At 39.9% G+C, this 21346-nt stretch overlaps 1 protein-coding gene across 2 annotated transcripts; it reads left to right on the forward strand.

Annotated features, from left to right (window-relative positions):
• The first annotated feature begins 1197 nt into the window (after positions 1-1197).
• Positions 1198-21147, forward strand: LOC129111612 (ATP-binding cassette sub-family C member 4-like). Of its 2 annotated transcripts, XR_008532339.1 has the most exons (33): positions 1198-1281; positions 2706-2816; positions 3046-3166; positions 3537-3761; positions 3854-3943; positions 4020-4183; positions 4358-4483; positions 8997-9246; positions 9702-9809; positions 10030-10119; positions 10276-10467; positions 11254-11348; positions 11898-11984; positions 12882-12978; positions 13633-13842; positions 14212-14349; positions 14740-14777; positions 14899-15014; positions 15247-15393; positions 15751-15830; positions 15991-16141; positions 16310-16429; positions 16654-16764; positions 17027-17127; positions 17332-17523; positions 17611-17766; positions 18206-18295; positions 18388-18560; positions 18699-18804; positions 19243-19377; positions 19504-19574; positions 20116-20151; positions 21121-21147. XR_008532339.1 is itself a non-coding variant. In XM_054623629.1 (31 exons), the coding sequence occupies exons 1-31, from the start codon at positions 1208-1210 to the stop codon at positions 19516-19518; spliced, it is 3909 nt and encodes a 1302-aa protein (XP_054479604.1). In that variant the 5' UTR covers positions 1198-1207; the 3' UTR covers positions 19519-20078. The 2 variants fall into 2 exon arrangements, 1 of the variants encoding a protein (XP_054479604.1); XM_054623629.1 differs by lacking the exons at positions 20116-20151; positions 21121-21147 and having other exon boundaries at positions 19504-20078.
• The last annotated feature ends 199 nt before the right edge of the window (positions 21148-21346 follow it).

A 21346-nucleotide genomic window follows, 5' to 3' on the forward strand; every position in this document is an offset into this window, starting at 1 on the left:
AATTAAGTGTTGGGTAGCAGTCCTGTCCATGTGAGAGGAGCAGTCTTTTCTTCAGGGACAAAGAATGAGGGCACCATGAGGCCCTTCCACTGTCCTCCATTGAGGAGAGCTTTTAACAACTACTTTGTTGTGTTTTTGTCAACCTTAGAAAACCCTTCAGGGGTAGTTAAAGGTTGGTCCTGGAATGCAGGTTTATCAGACCGACGTTTATGGTAATGACCGTCCTGAGAGACAAACACTAATTGGTTTAACCACGTTGTTAGGACACATTCCACACATTCCCCTTCAACCCACAGCCACTTTACTGTACTCCCCATGATGAGGGCTGTAAATATAGGCGTGGAAAAACGCATATTGCGCAAAATGCCGCCTTCATGTGCTGCTCGTAAACTGGAGCTCTTGTCAATGTGGCATAAACTGCCTGTTCTTGATAATGCCTTAATCAAAGGCTGCATTCATACATGCATGCACAACAAGCATGTGGATCATAAGGTCAACACTGAGGTCAAACTCCAGACAAAATAGTCCATGCCTTTACACAAAATGAATGTATTCAGTAGCAGTCAAAAAGTTTGGACACACCTTCTCATTCAACTACTGTGAAGAATGTAAAATATAAAACATATTCTGGTTTGTTGAGCATTTGTTTGTTTACCACATAATTCCAAATGTGTTCCTTCATAGTTTGGATGTCTTCAATATGAATCTACAATGTAGAAGAAAAGAAATTAAAGAAAGAAAAAGCATTGAATGAGAAAGTGTGTCCAAACTTTTGACTGCTCCTGTATAATAACTAAAATAGCTCTTAATATGTACCCATTGCTCATAATACTAATACTTATAAACGCTTCCAAACAAACAGTCCTGCTTCTAATAGTAATAGGAGCAGCAAAGAAAAAAAAGTAACACCATTAAATACATATAAATAAAGAATGCATTTTGCAAAACCAAGACAACCAAACTACTTAAAAGTACCTCAATAAGTCCTTTATGGTTCCACATCCCATAGTTTAGGGGAATTCCCACTTGAAAGATAATTTGGCACATGTGTAGTGACGACGTTTCCAACAGCACTTGAAGAGGGCTCAACGCTTTTATCCGAGCTTCAGCTTAACATGAAGTTTCCTAACTCACCGTGGACTGTCATGTGCGTGGGGACTGCTGTGCCAGGACATTTGAGTGTGGCCTGATCTGATGCCAAGTAATTATGGATACCAAAAGAAAAGACTCCAGACTGAATCCTCTGACCACTGCCAGGTTTCTGTCCAGGGTGTTTCTGTGGTGAGTGTTTCTGGGTTACTGTGAAGGTAATCCTTACTGGAGGGATGTTCTGGCCGGTTTTACAACCCAGATATTCATTGATTGGAATGATTGTCCTCCCCCACCAGCTCCATGCCTCCCTTGTTGTTATTTTCCATTCAATCTCTCCAATGTATCATGATTTATTCAATTAATTTGTTCTTTAAGACTTTTTTTATTTATTTATTCTGGATTAGCTTTTGAAATAATAAGTTTAATCAATGTTGTGGGGTCTCCAGTCTATGCAGTTGTATTAGATACAAATAGAATATGTAGATAAGATGTTTGCCATTGATCCATATTTAAAGTCTGCCACACACTCGGGGACACTTTGTCCGTCATTCTTGAAGAAGACACAGATTTTCTCATGTTTTTAAACAATTTGCCAATTAACTATACCTTCCATAAAATGATAAAAAAAAAAAAAAATTCTTTCAGATGACATTACATAACCAGTAATGTTTTGACAAGAAACGTGTACATTGAGCTGTTTCTTGGAGTAGTTTATTGTCTGTGTGTGTTCATCATGTTGCTATCATGAGGGAGTAGTGTCACAGAGTTGTGTTGTTGGAACAAAACTGGACATCATGAAACACACATCTTTATTTAGAGAGTGTTGCAAGAAACTACTGACTGCCATGAACCTGCAGAACTTGATATCAAGCAGCCTAAACAGTGCTGGATTGAAAACCCTGCAGGTCTGTGCATATTTGCATATTGACCTAACCTTGGCAGATGTCTTTTCATGTTGAAATGCGATCCTGACGGGTTGTTGCAGACAGCTGAGGCTTTTAGTGGTATGGACAAACTGGACTGGAGCTGGGAAGACTGGTCACATGCTCAAAAGGACGATTAATCTGTAACATAACTAGTGAAACACTTTTTGAATCAGTGGGATTCTCAGAATTGAAATGACCTGTTGCAATTCACAATGTAAAGTAATTTCCCCACCACACTTCTAGGAATGTTGTATCATTGACTAGATGATGCATTCTACACAGTTATGTTCTAGTTTATCAGTAATGTATTTATCTATGAAGAGTAAGCGTTTAGTTTAGCCAGTAGTGAGCCAAACTGTTTTCATTGTGAGGATTAGCCTCAATAGCAATTTCTGTCTTTTTGGCCTTACTGTATGTAGATGCAAATTTGATTCAGACATCATTTAAGTGTAATCCAGTGTGGCTCACTACTGGATAAACTGCACTCTTACTCTTCAAAGATGGTTTTGGAATGCAACAGGAAATCAACATTTTGAAGTTGCTTTATTATATTATTATATTGTCATACTATCAGCAAGAAAACTAAACGTGCGTGTGTGCGTGTGCGTGTGCGTGTGCGTGTGTGTGTGTGTGTGAGATTCAAATTCTGTTTGAATGACACAAATCTTCTTGTTTTATCTGTTTCAGCTGGTTGACCCCGTTAATGTACCTTGGCCACAAACGGAGGCTGGAGGAAAGTGACATGTACAGCATTCTTCCAGAGGACCAGTCTGAAACACTTGGAGAGGAACTCCACAGGTACTATGTTACTGGGATACATTCTTACATCACTCCCAAAAGTCCAATATGCAGGGTTTGTACGCTCTCCAAAAAACCTGGTAAAGTCATTGAATTTGAAAATGGCAATCTCCAGGCCTGGAGAAGTAGATTAGGAAGAAATAAATTAAATACTAACATTTTTAAATGAGTCATGGTTTGACAGTCACTATGTTCCAGTGCAGAATGAATATGCATTTCTTTGTTTCAGATTTTGGGACCGTGAAGTTAGAAAGGCCACAAAGGAACTCAGGAAGCCAAAACTCTCCAGAGTTCTTATCAAGTGTTATGGGAAGTCATACGCAGTGGCTGGGATTTTAGTTTTTTCACTGGTACGTTCTGGCTTTCTAAAGTCTCTTTCACATTTTGCCAAGTAAATTCCTCATGCTAAGAAGTAGGTTGGAATACCCAAAGGTTTTCTTCTTAAATAATTTCAACCATATATCGTTAAACGTCGATTGCATGTGTGGGTTTTCGATGAGGTTAAGAGATATCTTGTCATTTGTAAAATTAAAATGTTTTGCTAAGTGTGGAACACGGTAACTAAAAGGAGCTTTTGTCTCATATTTTACAAACTGGTGAAGCGCTTTTCTACTTTTTATGAAAATTTACAGGAAGCTGCAGTTGTTTTAGTGTTTTGTTTGATTTGCGAAGAGAAAAACGACTTTCATCAATGCATTATCATCACTGTTTGACATTAAGGAGGCCATTAAAGCGATCCAGCCACTTCTTCTGGGGAAAGTCATCATGTACTTTGAGAATTATGACCCCGACGACCTGAGGAGTCTTTACATGGTGTATGGTTACGCTGCTGCGATGTCCCTCTCCGCTTTTGGCCTGACTATCCTCCAACATCTCTACTACTACCACGTCCAGAGAACCGGCATGAAGATCAGAGTGGCCATGTGTCACATGATCTACAGGAAGGTCAGTGAAGATTTTGCCGATTTGCAGCCCTACTGCAGATTTTTCTGTCGGCTGTATTATACTCACCAGACAGGTAAAACGTCTCTCATCAGGCTCTTGGCCTCAGCAGTGAATCCATGGTGCACACAACCACCGGACAAATTGTGAACCTCCTTTCAAATGACGTCAATCGTTTTGATGAGGTAAGATAACACAAGTTTGTTCTTGATCACCAACACAGATGATCCAAAAACTCATGATGATCGATTGTCTCTATAGATTACACTCAACCTGCACTACCTGTGGGTGGGACCTCTTCAAGCGATGGTGATAATCTCTTTCCTTTGGTTCGAGATCGGACCGTCGTGTCTGGCAGGCGTTGTCGTCATTGCCATCATGATGCCTGTACAGACCTGGTTTGGAAAGCTCTTTGGCATCTTCAGGTGGGGAACAACATAACCCAATAAGACTCCAATAATAGATTACTTAAATTATGCCCATTTATTGCATTTATTTATTTTTAACAAATTACTTCTTATCTGGACGTTTTACAAGTTTTTATTGAAAAAAAACAGGGTCATTTTTTAATTCATGTAATTTCATAACTTTTTTTGCAGGAGCAAAACAGCAGTCCTTACTGACAATAGAATCCGCATCATGAATGAAGTGGTGTCTGGCATCAGGATTATCAAGATGTATGCCTGGGAGAAACCCTTCTCATCACTGGTTACAGAAGTCAGAAGGTAAGGAGGAAAATATTTTTGTAAACGTTAGTATTTTTGCAGGGAGAAAATATGGCGTTTTTTAATCTATATTGCTTTAATAAAAGAAGTCGCGAGACAGTAGCCTCTGACTTAGTTTGATTAAAAATGTATGTTTTTCTGGAGTAACGCTGGACATGGTTCCACATGTCTCCCCCTCTTGGTTTGACATGATGCCAAAGGTGAAGCTCTAATCTCTTAACATGTCCATGTCCGTCACTGTGGATTTGTCATCAGCGGATTAGTGTCAAAACGTCTTGGTTAATTGGTGTTTTGACAGAAAAACATTTCACTATGACAAGCCAAAACCTGCTGAATCCTCTGGTTGAGTACATTCAGGGGGTCAGTGGGGAGTGGGTGTAGTTGGATGTGCAATGTCAGGGCAATTGACTTGTGTGAACGTGTGCTTATCAAACCTGCAGTATAACGTGTTCAGGTTGTCAGAAAGTTCAAGGTGTCTCTTACAGGGACGTTGACTGAAAACCTGATCTTTAGCTTTTCAGTGTAACTGCTCTTTGCTGCACTGATCTCTGGCCAGGCTGTACAGGAGTCTGTCCCTCACGTCTGTAGACCTGTTGCTTGGTCTGACAAAGCTGCAGAGATTAAACTGTAAAGCAGGCTCTGTTGTTGTTGGCACACATGTCCTCACAAAAGCTGTTTGAAGACGCCACAGTGTAAGGGAGTTCATGTAGATTTGCAGCTGCAGCCTTAAAAGCACTCCAGGCAGAAAAGGTACTCTTTTAAAAATGATTGCATCATGCATACATTTAATCCCAACTCTGTAACAAATGTCTTAACTAGCAGTGCATCTGCTGTAAAGCATCAAACTTAAATCCGCTTTGCTGTGGCAGGTTTAAGTTGCATTTATACTAACGAGCATCTCTTTATCTACAACAAGAAAGGGCTTTATTGCATCAACCGCTAAAAAGATGAAAGGCTCCTAGACAGGCACTCAAACGCACCATTACTTAACATACACTGACTTATCTTATGGTTTCTATGGCTGCTTTTTGTGATACAGTTTTGAATACAGAAAACTTTTTATGGAGTCACTCTTTGAGTTACAGGGGTGAGCGTTTGATAATAAATGATAGCTGTTGGGTGGGGTCTCACTTACACATTTACTCCTTTCAAAGAAACATTTTGGAAATCCTGAACCTGGTTTTTAATGACTCAACTTTGTTTTTAAAAATTTTAGCAGAATTGTACTGCTGTGTGCCAGTTTTGTACGTGAAAGGAAGAATGCTTTATCTTCAAATAGAACACAAAGCTTGCTGAATCTTCATGTTCTCCGCTACTGATTAACATTCGTCAACAGTGTGGACTTTGTCAGGTGCTGCCTCAGGCATGAATATTATTGATATGGTATGAACTATGCTCGCTCATAAACAGACAGGATCATTATATTTCACATGATTACTGAACATTTAATAGAAAACAAGCACATGTGAGTGCAGAGGCACACACAGAGCAAAAAAAACTGCATTGCTTATTGTAATGTAACCTCCATGCTACTATGTTTTGTATACATCCATTTGAAACACTGTATTTCTATAAATATTATCGTTAATCCCCAACAGTTAGTATGAACATAGAAATCAACAATACATCAGCAAAAATCTGCAGGAGCAAAACGGATTTTCATATCTAAATATGTGGGTTTACAGTTTTTGGTTAAAGGCCCTCAATTTGTGACCCAGTGTTATTTCTATGGTGGTAGAACCATGGTTGGTGACCCATCAGATTCTGGGACCTCAATCTTAATTCACAGGTAGGTATGTCTGTTGATTGAAAAACGTTATGTGAAATATGTTGCTCCTGTCTGTCTTTGAGTGATTGCCGGCCTTGTTTTTATGATTCTGTTTCTGTTCGTAATGCAAGAACATTTTACGTGCAAATGGACAATAAAGCTCCACCGTATCTTATCTGGTACAAAACTGAGAAACCGCAGTAAAATTATTTGTTGTTGCAGTAAAAAACAGCCCAAAAAACCCCCATAAAACATAGCCGAGAACAAGGATGCAAATATGCAAGTGTATGTTACCTGATGATGTTTATGAGTGCCTGTCTAGAAACCAATCAGTTTTGCTGGTTGATATCATAAAGCCCATTCTGGTTGTTAGAGAATTAGTGCAAGTTTAACCTGCCGCCTGCCACATCAAAGTCAATCTGACTTTAATGCTTACTAGTAGATGCACTGCAAGTTGAAGACATTTGCTACTGAGCTGGGATTAAATAGATGGATGACAAACTCTAGACCCCAATAATTATTAAAAGATACCTTTCTTATTAAATACACCCATTTCTTCTATTACTAGTAATATCGCAGATATTCAAATCCTTTTTTTGTTCTGATTATCTTGATATTTCACGATTTCTACCTTATGCAATTTAAATTGGCACCTTGCCTAAATACATTGCATAATAACGTCTGCTCCGGGTGCCACTGATCGAGTTGATTAATTTCTGTAAAACATCACTTCCAGGCAAAGACAGAGTTACAAGTCTGCATGGAAGGAATGTTTGTGAGGCTGCAGCTGCAGAACGACATACACTCACTACTGTGTGGTGTCTTACATCAGTTTTTGTGCTAAAAACAACAAACCCTGGTTTACAGTCAATCTCCGCAGCTATTTCCCCATAAAGTAATATACGGCGTTTTCAATACGGGTGACAAATAAAAATTCTGTCTTTTGTTATGTTAAACCTAGTTCAAAGTGAGAACGTCAGTTATAACCAGCCTAACAAGTTTCAACTGACACATTTCAGACTTATAAAACATGTTTCACCACGTAAACTAGTTCTTTCATAGATGTTTTGTTGCCAAATATTTGCACGGGTAACTACCAGCTGTTGGGTAGCTCACTGTGCCAATATACTGTATATGGGACCTGACAACTGCTGTTAAAATGGATATGTTTTAAATTGCCTTATATTATAAAACCCACATTATTGCATAAGACGAACATCCAATTTACAAATAGCATTGGATAGGTAAGACTAATCGATATTTCCCACTATTACTACATGAGTACCACACATTCTTCTCCATGTATGTATTTTGAAATAAAACGGATCAATACCTACGTTAACAAAGGGCAAGCAGTTAAGTTTCAACGGCATAGACTTATCCAGTGACTGCTGAATTGTCCTGAATTTAATTTAGATCAAGATAGCTGGTCTAATACAGCCGGAAATTTGCTAAAGAATAAGATAAACCAAAAGGCAGAGTTGTAGTCCTTTTAAACTAGGAGGGACTATTACAGCCTTTTTTAAGCAAAAAAATAACTGCTGTATCCGTGTCCCCCTCGCTTATGGGCCGCTTTGCTCTGTTTGGGACGGGCTCCAGGCTCCAGGGCCACCCACTGTAAAGCTACAAGTGACCCATTTTATCGCAGGTGATGAAGTTAATATTTGTTTGGACAATAAACTACACACTGGTGACAAATATGCCTGATTAGAAGTGTTCTCAGTCTGTTTTGGTCTTCCACCTCTAAAAAGTGGCAGACAGCTGCTTCCCCAAACTGTCTCAATCAGAGAGGGTCCCAAACAGGGTTATGTGTCTCTCAGAGAGTCTGAATGGGATACTACTATTAGCAGAGCAATAACGTAATGCACAGCAGACCATAGGCTAGGTCCAATTTTTTTTTTAACTTAAAATAATATCACTATTCTCATTCAATTAAAACTTTTTTTTTTGGTGGAAGATATTATGACTAATCTCAAATTCTCAGAGAACTCATATGTGGGATATGTTTTAAATGTGCGGAACCTTTTGAACATGAGCCGGAATCTTGCTGAAACACATTAAATGAGTGGATCTACAGCAGAATACATACTTGAAAGCAATTCAGAAATTCTGAGATCCTCACTGCAAATTAGTACACCTCTGTGACGGTGATAACCGTGGCCTGAGGCAATATGTGTTTGGGTTGTCTGTCCAGTCCGTTCTTGTTAACACGATATCTCAGGAATCCTGAGGGGAATTACTTCCCTCCTGGTCGTCAAAGATCACTGTGACGAGCATTAAGAATAACTATACAGAAATGGCCAATCCTCTCGCTGATATTCTCCATTACTTTATAGAGGCATCAATATTAAAATGAGACTGTTTCTTTTAAAAGTTAAAAGTTCCACACAGTAACATTATGTAAAACGCCGTAACCAGTAAAATCACCAGTTCAGAACTCGTTAGTAGTTGATGAGAACTTTAAAAAGTACTGATTGCACAAGTTTACACAGGAAAGGATTTAGGAATAGCTTGTGCAATCTAATCTAGATGTTTTATCTAATCTGTATTATCTAATATCTGTATACTAGAAAGGCCAAACATTAAGGTTGTAGTAAACCCCAACTGACTTATCATAACAATGTTGGTTATGCGTCACTTAACACCCATAATCTTACCTCAAGGTGCACTATTTCAGATTTTAAACATCCTGGCACTTTAAGCCACCACACTCACTCTTCTCCATCTTTCGTTCTCTATCCACAGGAAAGAAATCAGTCAGATACTAAAGAGCTCCTACCTGCGAGGACTCAACATGGCCTCCTTCTTTGCGAGCAGCAAGATCATCGTCTTTGTTACCTTCACTGTCTACGTTCTCCTGGGCAATGCCATCACCGCCAGCAGTGTGTTTGTCACAGTTTCCCTCTACGGTACAATCAAGCTCACAGTCACCCTGTTCTTCCCACTGGCCATCGAGAAGCTGTCGGAGACTGTGGTCAGCGTTCGCAGGATTGAGGTAATTCAGTTTTCTGCTTTGAATTACAGCAAATGTTTATTTGTTGTCAACGTTATTTGCATATCGTGGTAAAGGTTGACATTTAATCATTTAGCTGGCTATTTCTAGGATAGTGTAGTAGTGTGTATCTTGCAGGAAACTAAATGTGTATCTTGCAGGAAACTAAAGCAATACATAATAAATAATGTATTGCTTTCCAGCAGCCATCATTTTTACTTTACCATAGAGATCCATTCTAAATTTACTTTACACATGATTACAGTTTTGACTAGCTGGTTAAACAGCCACAGATCACATGTCTCTCCAGGACAATCGTTTCACAACGTGAATGTCAAAATGCAAGAGTTGAACGGACTGTAAAAAAACCCTAAAAAAACTTCAAAAGTAAAACTGTCTGGGTTTTAATTATAGAGTTTAAAGTGTAAAGGCATGTGTGTTGATTAACCCCCTGCCAGACTTTTCTCCTTCTGGAAGAGTTTGAGAGAAAAAGCATTGGGCTTCCTCTGGAGGAAAAGCTGGAAAACGCCGTTGAGATAGAGAAGTTGACCTGCTACTGGGATAAGGTGAATATTCTAACCTTAAAGAGATATTTATTAAAGGACTTGAGTGTGCTTGAATACTGTACATTCCGTATTATAAATCTTGTCAAATTGTAAGGTGCAGAAAGGCCAGTCATGGGGTGTTTACACAATTTGATTAAGTGCCAGACGTCTTATGAAATAGAAGCATCGCTACAATGTTTTTATTTCTCCAATTGAGGGGTTTCTGTTATTTTCCTGTCAGAGTTTGGACTCTCCATCGCTGCAGAACATCTCTATTACAATGAAATCTCAACAACTTCTGACAGTAATTGGCCCAGTGGGAGCTGGAAAGGTCAGTACACATGTACAAACCAGTTTAGCTCCTGGCTTATAACTACATTCTGCTTCAGCAAACAATCTGAGCAGCAACAAAGGAAAAATGTTCTGTATGTATTCACTGTCACTTTCTAGCCACCTCACATGTCCATAAAATCCATGTTCCCACCAGTCGGCTCTGCTGAGCGCCATCCTCGGAGAGCTGCCTCACGACAAAGGAATCATGAAGGCCAAAGGTCGGCTGACATACACTGCCCAGCAGCCCTGGGTGTTCCCTGGGACCATACGCAGTAACATCCTGTTTGGGAGAGAGCTCAACCCCCAGAAGTATGAGAGAGTCCTCAGAGCCTGTGCTTTAAAGAGGGTGAGATATAACACAGAAACACCCTCTGGTTGCCATATTAGAGGAGCCCATCTTTCAGCAAAGGTGTCTGTAAACCACTGTGCTTTGCCTTGTCAATAGAACTCAGTAGGACTTGTTCTCTCTTTTAAAAAGAAAAGTAATACACTCGCAACAACTACCCTAAACTCTTCAGGAGCCGCCATTGTTGTTCATTCCTATACTGCTCTGTGTCGTCTCACACACAACTAATCCTCCTGGTATCTGCCAGTAGCTCCTCACAGGACTCTGATTGGTCGGTGCATGGCTTGCCGGACATAAACGAATTCATTGAGGCCTTAAAAGATGGAATTTGTGTCACATGTGATCCTGCAATTCTCCACGATCTTGCCAAATCCAGCTGCCGCGCAAAAACAACAACCCACCCAAACATTCTTGAAACCTGAGCCCTTCTCGTTTACCATGCGTTGTGCCGTGTCATCAACGTTCTTTATGCACTACTTTGAAAGGATATGCTAAAGTAAAGTACAAGAACCCTCAAAAATGAACATCAGTACAGTATTTGAGGAGCCTAAATGTACTTAGTTACATTCTTATACTGCTCAAGCACAAAATAGTTTTTATGAGTACAAAGCTCATAAATTTAGCCCCTTCATTTTGCTCTCAAAATGAACCAGATTGATGCATTTAACTTAAAAAAATGTTTTATTTGTAAAATGGCTGTATGTTAATATTGGCAATATTTCCTCACTTTGTTTTGCTTGCACATATGTTGTATTTGTACTAAACCTCCATTGTCATTGAGTGCAGGACCTGGAGCTGCTCCCAGATGGAGACCTGACACTGATCGGAGACAGAGGAGCCACGCTCAGCGGGGGACAGAAAGCTCGTGTCAACCTGGCGAGGTAAGAGGACAGTGACAACCATCATCTCTGTAAGAAGAAAGCTCAATACTTTGGAATTAATGTGCATTTATGAAGGATAAATGGATCATTGCCAAGTATGTTTGCCCACACAAGGAGTGCAACTTGCTGATTGGTGCATGACAATAAATATAGTACAACAGTACTGTGTGTTGATAGATTGGTCAACCACAATCTTTCTGGCATGCCTTAGAGTCCTGCAGGCATACAAGACTTGGAGGGATGACAAATTGCATCCATCACCTCCTTAGCAGAGCTTATGACACTCTGCAGTCTGCCCTTGAGCTGATGTTCAGCTCTCACTTGAGGTCTCGGGTTTATGATTGAGTAGCAACATCTTCGGTTGCATATTGTTGAACTCTCCTGGTGTCCAGGTTAGATTTTCTTTCCACAGTTGGAAAGAAAACTAATGAAATAATTTGCTAAAATACTCTATTACAGTATGGGCCTGTTGCTACGTGTCTTCCACTTTCTTTACATTGTTGTGCCTTACTTAAGTGTGTGCGCGTGTGCGTGTGTGTGTGTTTTCAGGGCTGTGTACCAGGATGCAGACATCTACCTCCTGGATGACCCTTTAAGTGCTGTGGATGCTGAAGTTGGGAAACACCTATTTGAACAGTGAGTGACATGTCCCAGTTTCATTATTCATGCCTGTGTTTCAAATACATGGCCCAGGCGTGGCCATCAAACAGCCCGAGTGTGTCTGAAACCCTGTAGCTTCTAGAGCTACAACCAATTCAAATTCTGCCTACATAGACTTCTTTGTGGTTTGTGTTATACCAACAAAGACCAGCATTGTGTTTGCTTACAAAAAGCTGTGGGGGACTAAAGGATTAATGGCGCTGGTAAATGAGAACAAGAGGTTACAGAGGAAGGTTAACGGGGAGATCTACAGGGCAAAATGCCAGTACAGGAATAAGGTACAGCACACGCCGACCGAGGGCATCACTAGTGAGGCATGGGCTCGTATAAAGCAGTTTTCAAAGTCTCATCATGATGAATACGGAATTTTGTTGTTTCTCCCCTTTTGGGCCATTAAAGTTTTCTAATTCCAAGACAAAATGTGCAACATCAGAAGTCAATCAAACTGCAACTTTGGAGTGCATTGCCAGTGAAACAGAAAGAATAATATCTGTATTACGCTTAAATGATTTTTATACCTTTTTAGTATAAGACCTTTCTGGAAGTGTCTCACCACCATTTACTATTTATTTTTTTTCAACTTTGATTATCTCCTTTTATACAATTGCATTGTGGGAGACTAATATCTAGCACACTAAAAAATCAGCAGCATTAATATGGATACTGTCTGGTAGTTTGAGTATCCTTTTTTTTTTTTTTTTTTTTCACTCTTCTGGTTTGAACCTGCTTAGAAGTAGTGTGTAATATGGAAATGTACAATGTTTAAAGTTGAATTCAGACTTGGATAAGTGGTTGTCATAGTGAAGTGCACAGTTAAAGTTACAGTTGCACACTTTATTTACACATTTTGTCCGTGTCTGTGTTCATGATCAGGTGCATCTGTGGCCTCCTAAAGAACAAGTCTCGGATCCTGGTCACCCACCAGATGCAGTACCTGAAGGCAGCCGACCACATTGTGGTCCTCAAGGAGGTTGGTGCCACCTGGAGAGCAAAATATTTCTATGCAGCTTTCTGACTTTTCCCATCGACCCAGTTACAAAGGCAATGCAAGGACAAATATGTTGGAAGTTATATTCATCTGACTGTTGCAATTGCAGATAGCTGAGGAGTGGCCAACTCTGAATTCTTCAGCTCTGTGTGTGCTGGAAGAACAGCACCCTCTTCATGTCTGATTTACAACTAAATCTCACTTGGAGGCTCAGTGTAGGCCAGCTAGTAAAGAGCGCCAGTTTGTTGTGGTGTTATGTCTAAAAACCAATGTAAAAAACAATTATTCATTTAAATCCAGTCTGCTCACTGTTTAGTTTGTATTTTGTTTCTTCTTCATTTAGGCATTTTAGAAAGGGGTTTATAAGAAGATGTAGTATGCCCATTGTAAATTTAAGAATTCTCAGAATTTCAGATTTTTATTTTCTTGCAGATTTGACTATAATCCAACAGAATATTCAAAAAGAAAATTCTCGTAAATTTACCAGTTTAATACAAGAAAGTTCTCTGGAATATAACCCCTCAATGCTAGCTCTGTAATTTCTTTATATTTTCTACGTATAATGACCCTAATAAACCGTTGTGGATTCATACTCTTGACGGCAGTGTTTATTTTTTTTATGTTTGTGTCTCCTAGGGTCATATCATGGCTCAGGGTAACTACAATGAGCTGCAGTTCTCCGGCCTCGACATCGAGTCCCTGCAGAAAAGCAATGAGGAGCAGCAGCGATGGTCTCAACCAGCTAACCCAGACAGAGTGTCGTTACTCAGCCATAGGACAAACCACTCGCACAGTTCACACAGCAGCCTCCTCCTGCCGGAAGGCCACCAGAATGACCAGCTTCCGGTAGGTACATTTTTCAAAATAGTGATGTCACGATTATTTTATCAAAGTTTCAGTTGCAAATCATTTGTTTGGGTAATTCCTTTTTTTATAGGCATCCTACACATTTTTCATTTCTTTATAATTTTGTTTAGAAAAAAAATATTTACAAATTTAGTTTAACATATTTTCTTTAAGATGCGTATTGGTCTATTTACCCCACATGACTGTTTACTTCCAACCTGTTCCTTTCATATATCTAAACCTGAGTTAAACAGGCACTGCAGGGTTATGGGCCTGTGCGTGTAGTATGTCAGCAAAGAGCGGATACTCGAATTGCAGAAAGTATTAGCCATAAGCATGCAGCTGGTTCAATAATGTCTTGTTTTGCAGGTTGAAACGGTTCGTACCATGGCAGAGGAGACACGAGCTGAAGGAAACGTCAGCAGCCACATTTACCTCAAGTACTTCTCTGCTGGCTGTAACCCTCTGGTGTTGATGATTATAGTTCTGCTCAGTGTCCTAGCTGAGGTAAGCCACGGCTCATGCCACGTTCAGACCAGCTCAACTTTGATTTTTAGCGTAGTGTCTGGCTCCAGTTTGTAGCTTCACGTCACTGTCATCCATTGAAAATGACTTGTAGCCTTTTGCTGTGTGGCTGGCAGTGTGAATACTGTATTAATTAATAAAGTATTTATTACATCAAGAAGCCAAATCCACACCAAAATACAATATCATGTTTTTTTTAAATATGGCTCTTCTTAGCTACTGTTTCTTGTCCAATGAAAACCTTTTACCAACAAGCATCTCAAGGAAATGAATGAATTATTTAACAAATTATTTGATGGTGATTATGCAATATACATATACATCCCAGCCATTTTCTATACATACTTAATTGAACTTTGTTTCCATTCATAGGTTGCATATATTATGCAGGACTGGTGGCTGGTCTACTGGTGAGTATTTGATCTAATGGGAAACAGAGTAAATGCACTTTTTTTACTGTTTCTTGAACCGTGTAATATTGAATCTTCTGCCGTGTTCCTGGTCTGACTTGTTTCTCTGGTCATCTGACAGGGCAAGAGAGGAGTTTTTTAACGGCACAGCCAGTGCTGTTAGCATTAAAACAGGCTTTAATGCTACTCAAACAGATAATGAGCCCAATCTCAAATTTTACCTTGGCATTTATTCAGGTAAGCCTCCCATTCCTATGTTTATCAGCACAAATGTTGATTGTGATTTTTATTTGTCAATCATGTTACAGGGATAGTTTGGATGTTTTGAAGTGGGGGTAGGTAGTACACTGACTCTGGATAAGTACCACATACAAGTCCCCTTCAAAACACCCAAAGCATCCCTTTAAGTACAGCATGTTGTGCTATAACACATATCATAAAGGTATGATCCTGTTGTCTTTGCTCTTAGGTTTGACAGCAGCTGCTGTGGTCTTTGGCTATGCCAGGAGTCTAGTGATGTTTCGTGGGTTGGTGAGATCAGCTCAGGCTCTGCATAACAACATGTTCAGCGCTGTCCTCCGCACGCCTGTTCGCTTCTTTGAAGTCAACCCCATCGGTGAGCCCTGCTCTCAGAATTTACATCGAGTATAAACTCAGGCCAAAGCGCTCTAAAGGCGTCTTACGCTCACGTTTTGAAGTACAAATATTCTTTTAGGCGGTACACCCACCGTTGGGCGCGAAGGCTTAAAATCAAGCTATGGGCCTGTTTAGGTTGTTTTAATATATATATATATATATATATATATATATATATATATATATAGGTTGAACCAGGCTTGCTCATTTTTTGCTCAGGACATTAGGCATAACTTCTTACTTGTGTATAGCTGGTTTTACATCCAATTAGTGCTCAAGAGTAGCTAAAAAGTAGCAATTCTTTTTCTAACTGACTTTGCTTTTTCCTGCTTTGCAGGAAGAATTCTCAACAGGTTTTCCAAAGACATCAGCCAGATCGACTCCATCTTACCCATCACCTTTGTGGACTTCTATCAAGTGAGACATGATCACCACTTCATTAAGACTTCTCTACACGCACAATGAATTGTATTTGTCCCCCACTTTGAAATCTTTTTTGCGATTGACCTACTTTTGACAGATCTTAATTTTTCTTAACTTTGCCAGTGTTTCTCACAATGTGATGCTTGTTGTTCAGTTATTTTTACAGAATGCTGGCGTTGTTGCGGTCGCGGCCTCAGTCATCCCTCTCATCCTCATCCCCGTCGTTCCTCTGCTTTTTTTCTTCTTGTACTTGAGGCGTTTCTACCTCCGCACATCACGAGATATCAAACGCCTTGAATCTACAAGTATGTTCATGAATTTTGACATAAATATTCCAGCTGCATGAGATAGATTAGCAGGGGGCTTTTTCAGATAGAGAATGCAAGGACAACCGATACCGATGAATGACCTCTGCTATTAACAATATTTGGAGGCGCGTAGATAATACCCTCTCTTTGTCATCGTTCCTGCAGCTCGGAGTCCAGTGTTCTCCCTTCTGTCATCGTCTCTTCAGGGCCTTTGGACGATCCGAGCCCTCAGAGCCGAGGAGAGGTTAAAGAAAGCCTTTGACGCACATCAGGACCTGCACTCAGGTTCTCCTTTACTTAATATTGCTATTTTCATGTTTAAACATTTGACTTTCCAAGCTGATTTATAGTTGGAATGCCATAGACAAAGGAAAATTTAATTATTACAACATTATCATTCCTTATAGTCTCCACAGTCTGGCAGCAATGGGACACTGCAACATTTCTTTGCTGAATAAAGTATCTTGAAGGTCTCTTTTTAAATACTTGTTCTGTCTCTCTTGTGTCAGAGGCCTGGTTTTTGTTCCTGATGACCTCCCGCTGGTTTGCACTTCACCTTGACAGTATTTGCTCATTACTTATCACCTTCTCAACATTTGGCTGCATCCTACTCCGAGATGGTGAGGAACTATGTGCACACAAAAGACTCAAACATTAAACCAAGCTGTACAAATTAGTGAAGTTCTACGAATGTAAGAAGCAATTGTTTTGAAACTCCTTTCATAACCTTGAATGTCTTCTCAATATAATGAATCATTCTAACTATAGTCAGGACCATCCCCTGCATGGTCACTTGATGGTGAAAAGGCTTTGCATCAGCCTTCACCACCAGCGGTGTCTTTATCAGTTGGATCAAGCTCTTGTATAAACATTTTTTTTCAGGGCTAAAGGCTGGAGAGGTTGGCCTGGTGCTGACCTATGTTGTGACACTGGTAGGAAACTTCCAGTGGACGGTGAGGCAAAGTGCTGAGGTTGAGAACATGGTGAGAACTGACTGACCGCTTTAGCTAATATATATAGATTTTAGCTTTTTCATCAGATGTTGATGTTACCTGTTGTGACTTGCTGATCAGGCTCTGTCTTTAACAAGCATCAGAATATAAGAAGTAGCGGACTTAACAGGCTGAAGATGTGAGGACCCAAGGAAGCATAATAAGCTCATTGGAAAGAATGTCTTGTCTCTTCAGATGACGTCAGTGGAGAGAGTGCTGGAGTACACTGAACTGGAGAGTGAAGCACCCTTGGAAACCCAGAAGCGCCCTCCTCCCGATTGGCCCAGCAAAGGCCTGGTGACCTTTGACCGGGTCAGCTTCTGCTACGGCGGTGATGGACCGCTTGTTCTCAAAGACATCAGCGCCACCTTCCAACCCAATGAGAAGGTGAGACATCTTAGTTTCCCCACGAGCGCAGTCTGCTTTTTCAACGCACACAGTTTGCAAAGCTCTTTCTTCTTTCCTGTGTGTCAGGTTGGCATTGTGGGTAGAACAGGTGCTGGGAAAAGCTCCCTGGTCTCAGCTCTGTTCCGCCTGGCAGAACCTCAGGGGAAAATCTACATCGACGGTGTTCTGACCTCTGAGATCGGCCTCCACGACCTGCGCCAGAAGATGTCCATCATTCCTCAGGTAAACATAAGTTGAGTTTATTTTCTGTCTACCGGACGACACTCACCAACCGTGTCACCGCACAGAAGGAAGAGTGAAGCTATACTCTATACTGCTAGCTCACCTAGCACCACTAAGCTAAGGTTAAAGTTAGGTTGGGATTAATATTTACATATCATGCTGTCAGAAGAATAAGTCTCTTGTCTATGAGGAGATGTATGCTTTCTTCTAAGGGGCGATGACACTGAAGAGACCCAAAGCCCAGCAGGCCGGGCCAGGTTGAGACAATTATTTACAAATGTTCAGTTTTCGGGTTCTCCAACATTTTGCACTACAGGAAACGGGTATAATGTGTATTTTTGATTATTGAGGTGAACTGTCCCTTTTTTAAATATCCAGCTTGCGGTTGTGCTGAATCCAACCATGTTTTTGTCTGACCTGTTGTTTATCTGTTCCCCAGGACCCGGTGCTGTTTACAGGCTCCATGAGGAAGAACTTGGACCCTTTCAACCAGCAAAATGATGAAGACTTGTGGAAGGCTCTGGAGGAGGTAAGCATCCAATCAGCTCACTCCAAGAGTTGAGTTTCTAGCTGTCATTGTCACGTGTGTCAGGAGAAACATTCACTCCGGGTTCCCCACAGGTGCAGCTGAAGTCTGTGGTGGAGGAGCTGCCGGGGAAGTTGGAGACGGTTCTGGCCGAGTCGGGTTCCAACTTCAGCGTGGGCCAGAGGCAGCTGGTGTGTCTAGCCAGAGCCATCCTGAGGAAGAACCGCATCCTGGTGATCGACGAGGCCACGGCCAACGTGGACCCCAGGTACGGCTGAGACAGACCGATTACAAACAAGATACGTCTCAGTTCAGGGATTCAGCAGGTTTTCAGGCTGGAAGAGATTTTGTAAACTCCTATTTGGTTCCATTGGATGATTGCTTTTTTGTTACCCTGTCTTTGCAGGACAGATGAGCTGATCCAGGAAACTATACGGGACAAGTTCAGAGAATGCACAGTACTCACTATTGCTCATCGTCTCAACACTATCATAGACAGCGACAGGATACTGGTGAGTCATATCTTCTGCCTTAGTGTATTATACTATTAATATACATATGAATATACCGTTTTACATTGAGTTCAGTTGTAGTTTAATACTTCCTCGTCAAAATATAATTTGTAAAATACATTAAAGCTTGTCAGTTTGCTGCAGTAAAATATAACTTAAGATAGTGACGATCAGATTTTGGAAACATGTCCCTGTAACTAAAGGGTTAAACTGCTTCATAGTGCTGCTCATAATTCTACAGCTGCATCCACATGATTATTACATGTTGATTATCATATGACTTGAAAGTGAGAGAGTACATTTTTTATTTTGAAATAAATATCATTATATTTTTTTAAGACTTGCCTTAACTAGAATTATTCATGTTTTTTACATTCATTTCTTCAGCTCTTTGAACTGTATTTGGTTGTTCTTGGCCTTACCCTATCCTGCTTTAAGGTTCTGGACAGTGGTACCATCCAGGAGTTAGACCGTCCCTTCACCCTGCTGCAAAACAAAGAGGGTGCTCTCTACAGGATGGTGCAACAGACGGGGCAGGCCGAGGCAGCAGCCCTGCTGGAGTCAGCCAGAAAGGTGAGTTGAAAAGGCCCTTGTTAAGCACGTCTGCAGCTTACTTTAAAATATGCACGTGTAATATTTTTATTTTGAACTTGGGACTTGTTTTTTACTGATTTTTTTTTTTTTCTCACATTTTTAAAGGCAAAGAAGTCTTGACAGCCTGAGCCAGCGGAACAAGATTTAGAAAAACTGCTGTATAACAGACTCCAGATGTAAGTAGTCTGAGAACACCTGAGGCCTCCTTCCATCACACACATAAAGAAGAAGATGCAAAATCCACCTGCTAATTGATAAGATCTGCTTCTAGTTATATAGAATGGAAAAATGGACTATTCATTTTAAGTCACAAATCATATTTAGTGCATCATGCATCTGTCCAGTGAATTTGAGTGTCCAATGATACTTCGAGAACACTTAAAAGTGGTGCTTTTTTAAAATTGTAATGCAAATTGTCACAATATGAATAATAATAATAATAATAATAATAATAATAATAATTAAGCCTTTATTAGTCCCACAATGGGGAAATTACAATTCTCTGCATTTGACCCATCCCGGAGGAGCAGTGGGCTGCAATGAAGCGCCCGGGGAGCAACTTGGGGTTAGGTGTCTCGCTCAAGGACACCTCGGCATGTTGCGCTCTACCTCATGTGCCACAGCCGCCTATAATATTTTGTACTGTACATAATTTCTCATAAAGGTTATTACATTTTAAATTGTCTGAGTTCTGGTCTTTATGTCTTGTTAAAACAGTTGCTGAGTCCATCAGGGAAAATATCACTTCATAAGGTAAAAACTTTTTTTCCTTCCTGTGTAAATATAGATTACTATAAGTTTATATATTGACCCAAAGGACATCACCAAAGTAATATTTGTAGGTCTTTAATGCAGCATTTGACATAACAAATAAGCTATTTCTTTAGTTGAGACAACAGTGTTAACATAGTCATGACACATTTGAGTGTAAAAATAAAAAAATGTATGACAAACCATGCTACTTTTTACCATTTACTTATTAAAGCATACTATGCTATGATTTTTGTATGAAATTTGTTTAAAGAAATACTAGATCAGCTTGGAGTAGCACGCTATATTTTCTAACACACTATACATTCATGTTTTTGAACTTCTTATGGCATAAAATAGTATGAGATCTTTAATGGCATACTGTAATATGACTTTTTAATAAGATTTTAAATATTTTTATGAAATGCTGTATGAGGGGTTCACAAAGTTATGATCATGAGGGCCAATTTGGCAAGTACTAACTTTGTTAGTATATGAGAGACACTAAGTCAAATGTATGAGAGACAAAGGTTCAACAATTTAAGGACAATTCATCATCATATTGCAACACAAGAAAAACATGCCAAACCAAAAAATGTAGTATTTTTAAGTATTGTCAAATTCTTTGAATTTGCATCAGGAGGAATATAAAAAGTAGCAAAAAAAAAAAAAAAATGGTGAGTTCTCTGTGTCATGTCTGGCATCTGAACATAAAAAAATGGATATCAATAAAACATTCTCCATGCACACAATGAAAATACTGAGTCCGTCCCTTCTCATCGAGCACGTTGTCCAGTCTTTGGGTGTGCAGGGATAAGCCGAGATGAGGACCTTGATGATGATTCAACTCTAATGATACATAGACAATGTTTTGCCACCAGACCAATGCCCCTGTGGCTTGATTATATGTGACTCTATATGACGTCGGGGTTCTGTATAAAGCTGAGCAAATGTAATGTCACCTCCATGCAGACTACCTGTACCAAGATCTTCCAACATCAGATTTGTATGGTAATAAACATGTACTCAAGTAAGGACAACTGAAGCGCATTGGCTTTCTTCCATTACTAATCAAAGTGAAGACCAACCAGAACTACAAGATTTCCACGTCAAAGTCATAGATGTTGAATAAAGTCATATGTCGAAAAAGTCTTAGTATAGTATGTCGACAATAATCGTAGTGTAAATATTCATAGTC

Source organism: Anoplopoma fimbria, chromosome 22 (genome assembly GCF_027596085.1).
Source record: "Anoplopoma fimbria isolate UVic2021 breed Golden Eagle Sablefish chromosome 22, Afim_UVic_2022, whole genome shotgun sequence".
Taxonomy (NCBI): Eukaryota; Metazoa; Chordata; class Actinopteri; order Perciformes; family Anoplopomatidae; genus Anoplopoma; species Anoplopoma fimbria.

Coding starts and splice junctions, on each gene's coding strand:
- LOC129111612 (XM_054623629.1), top strand. CDS start 1,208: ATGGATACCAAAAGAAAAGACTCCAGACTGAATCCTCTGACCACTGCC. Junction 9,247..9,701: donor TCAGCGTTCGCAGGATTGAG/GTAATTCAGTTT, acceptor ACCCCCTGCCAG/ACTTTTCTCCTTCTGGAAGA. Junction 18,296..18,387: donor TGTGGAAGGCTCTGGAGGAG/GTAAGCATCCAA, acceptor GGTTCCCCACAG/GTGCAGCTGAAGTCTGTGGT.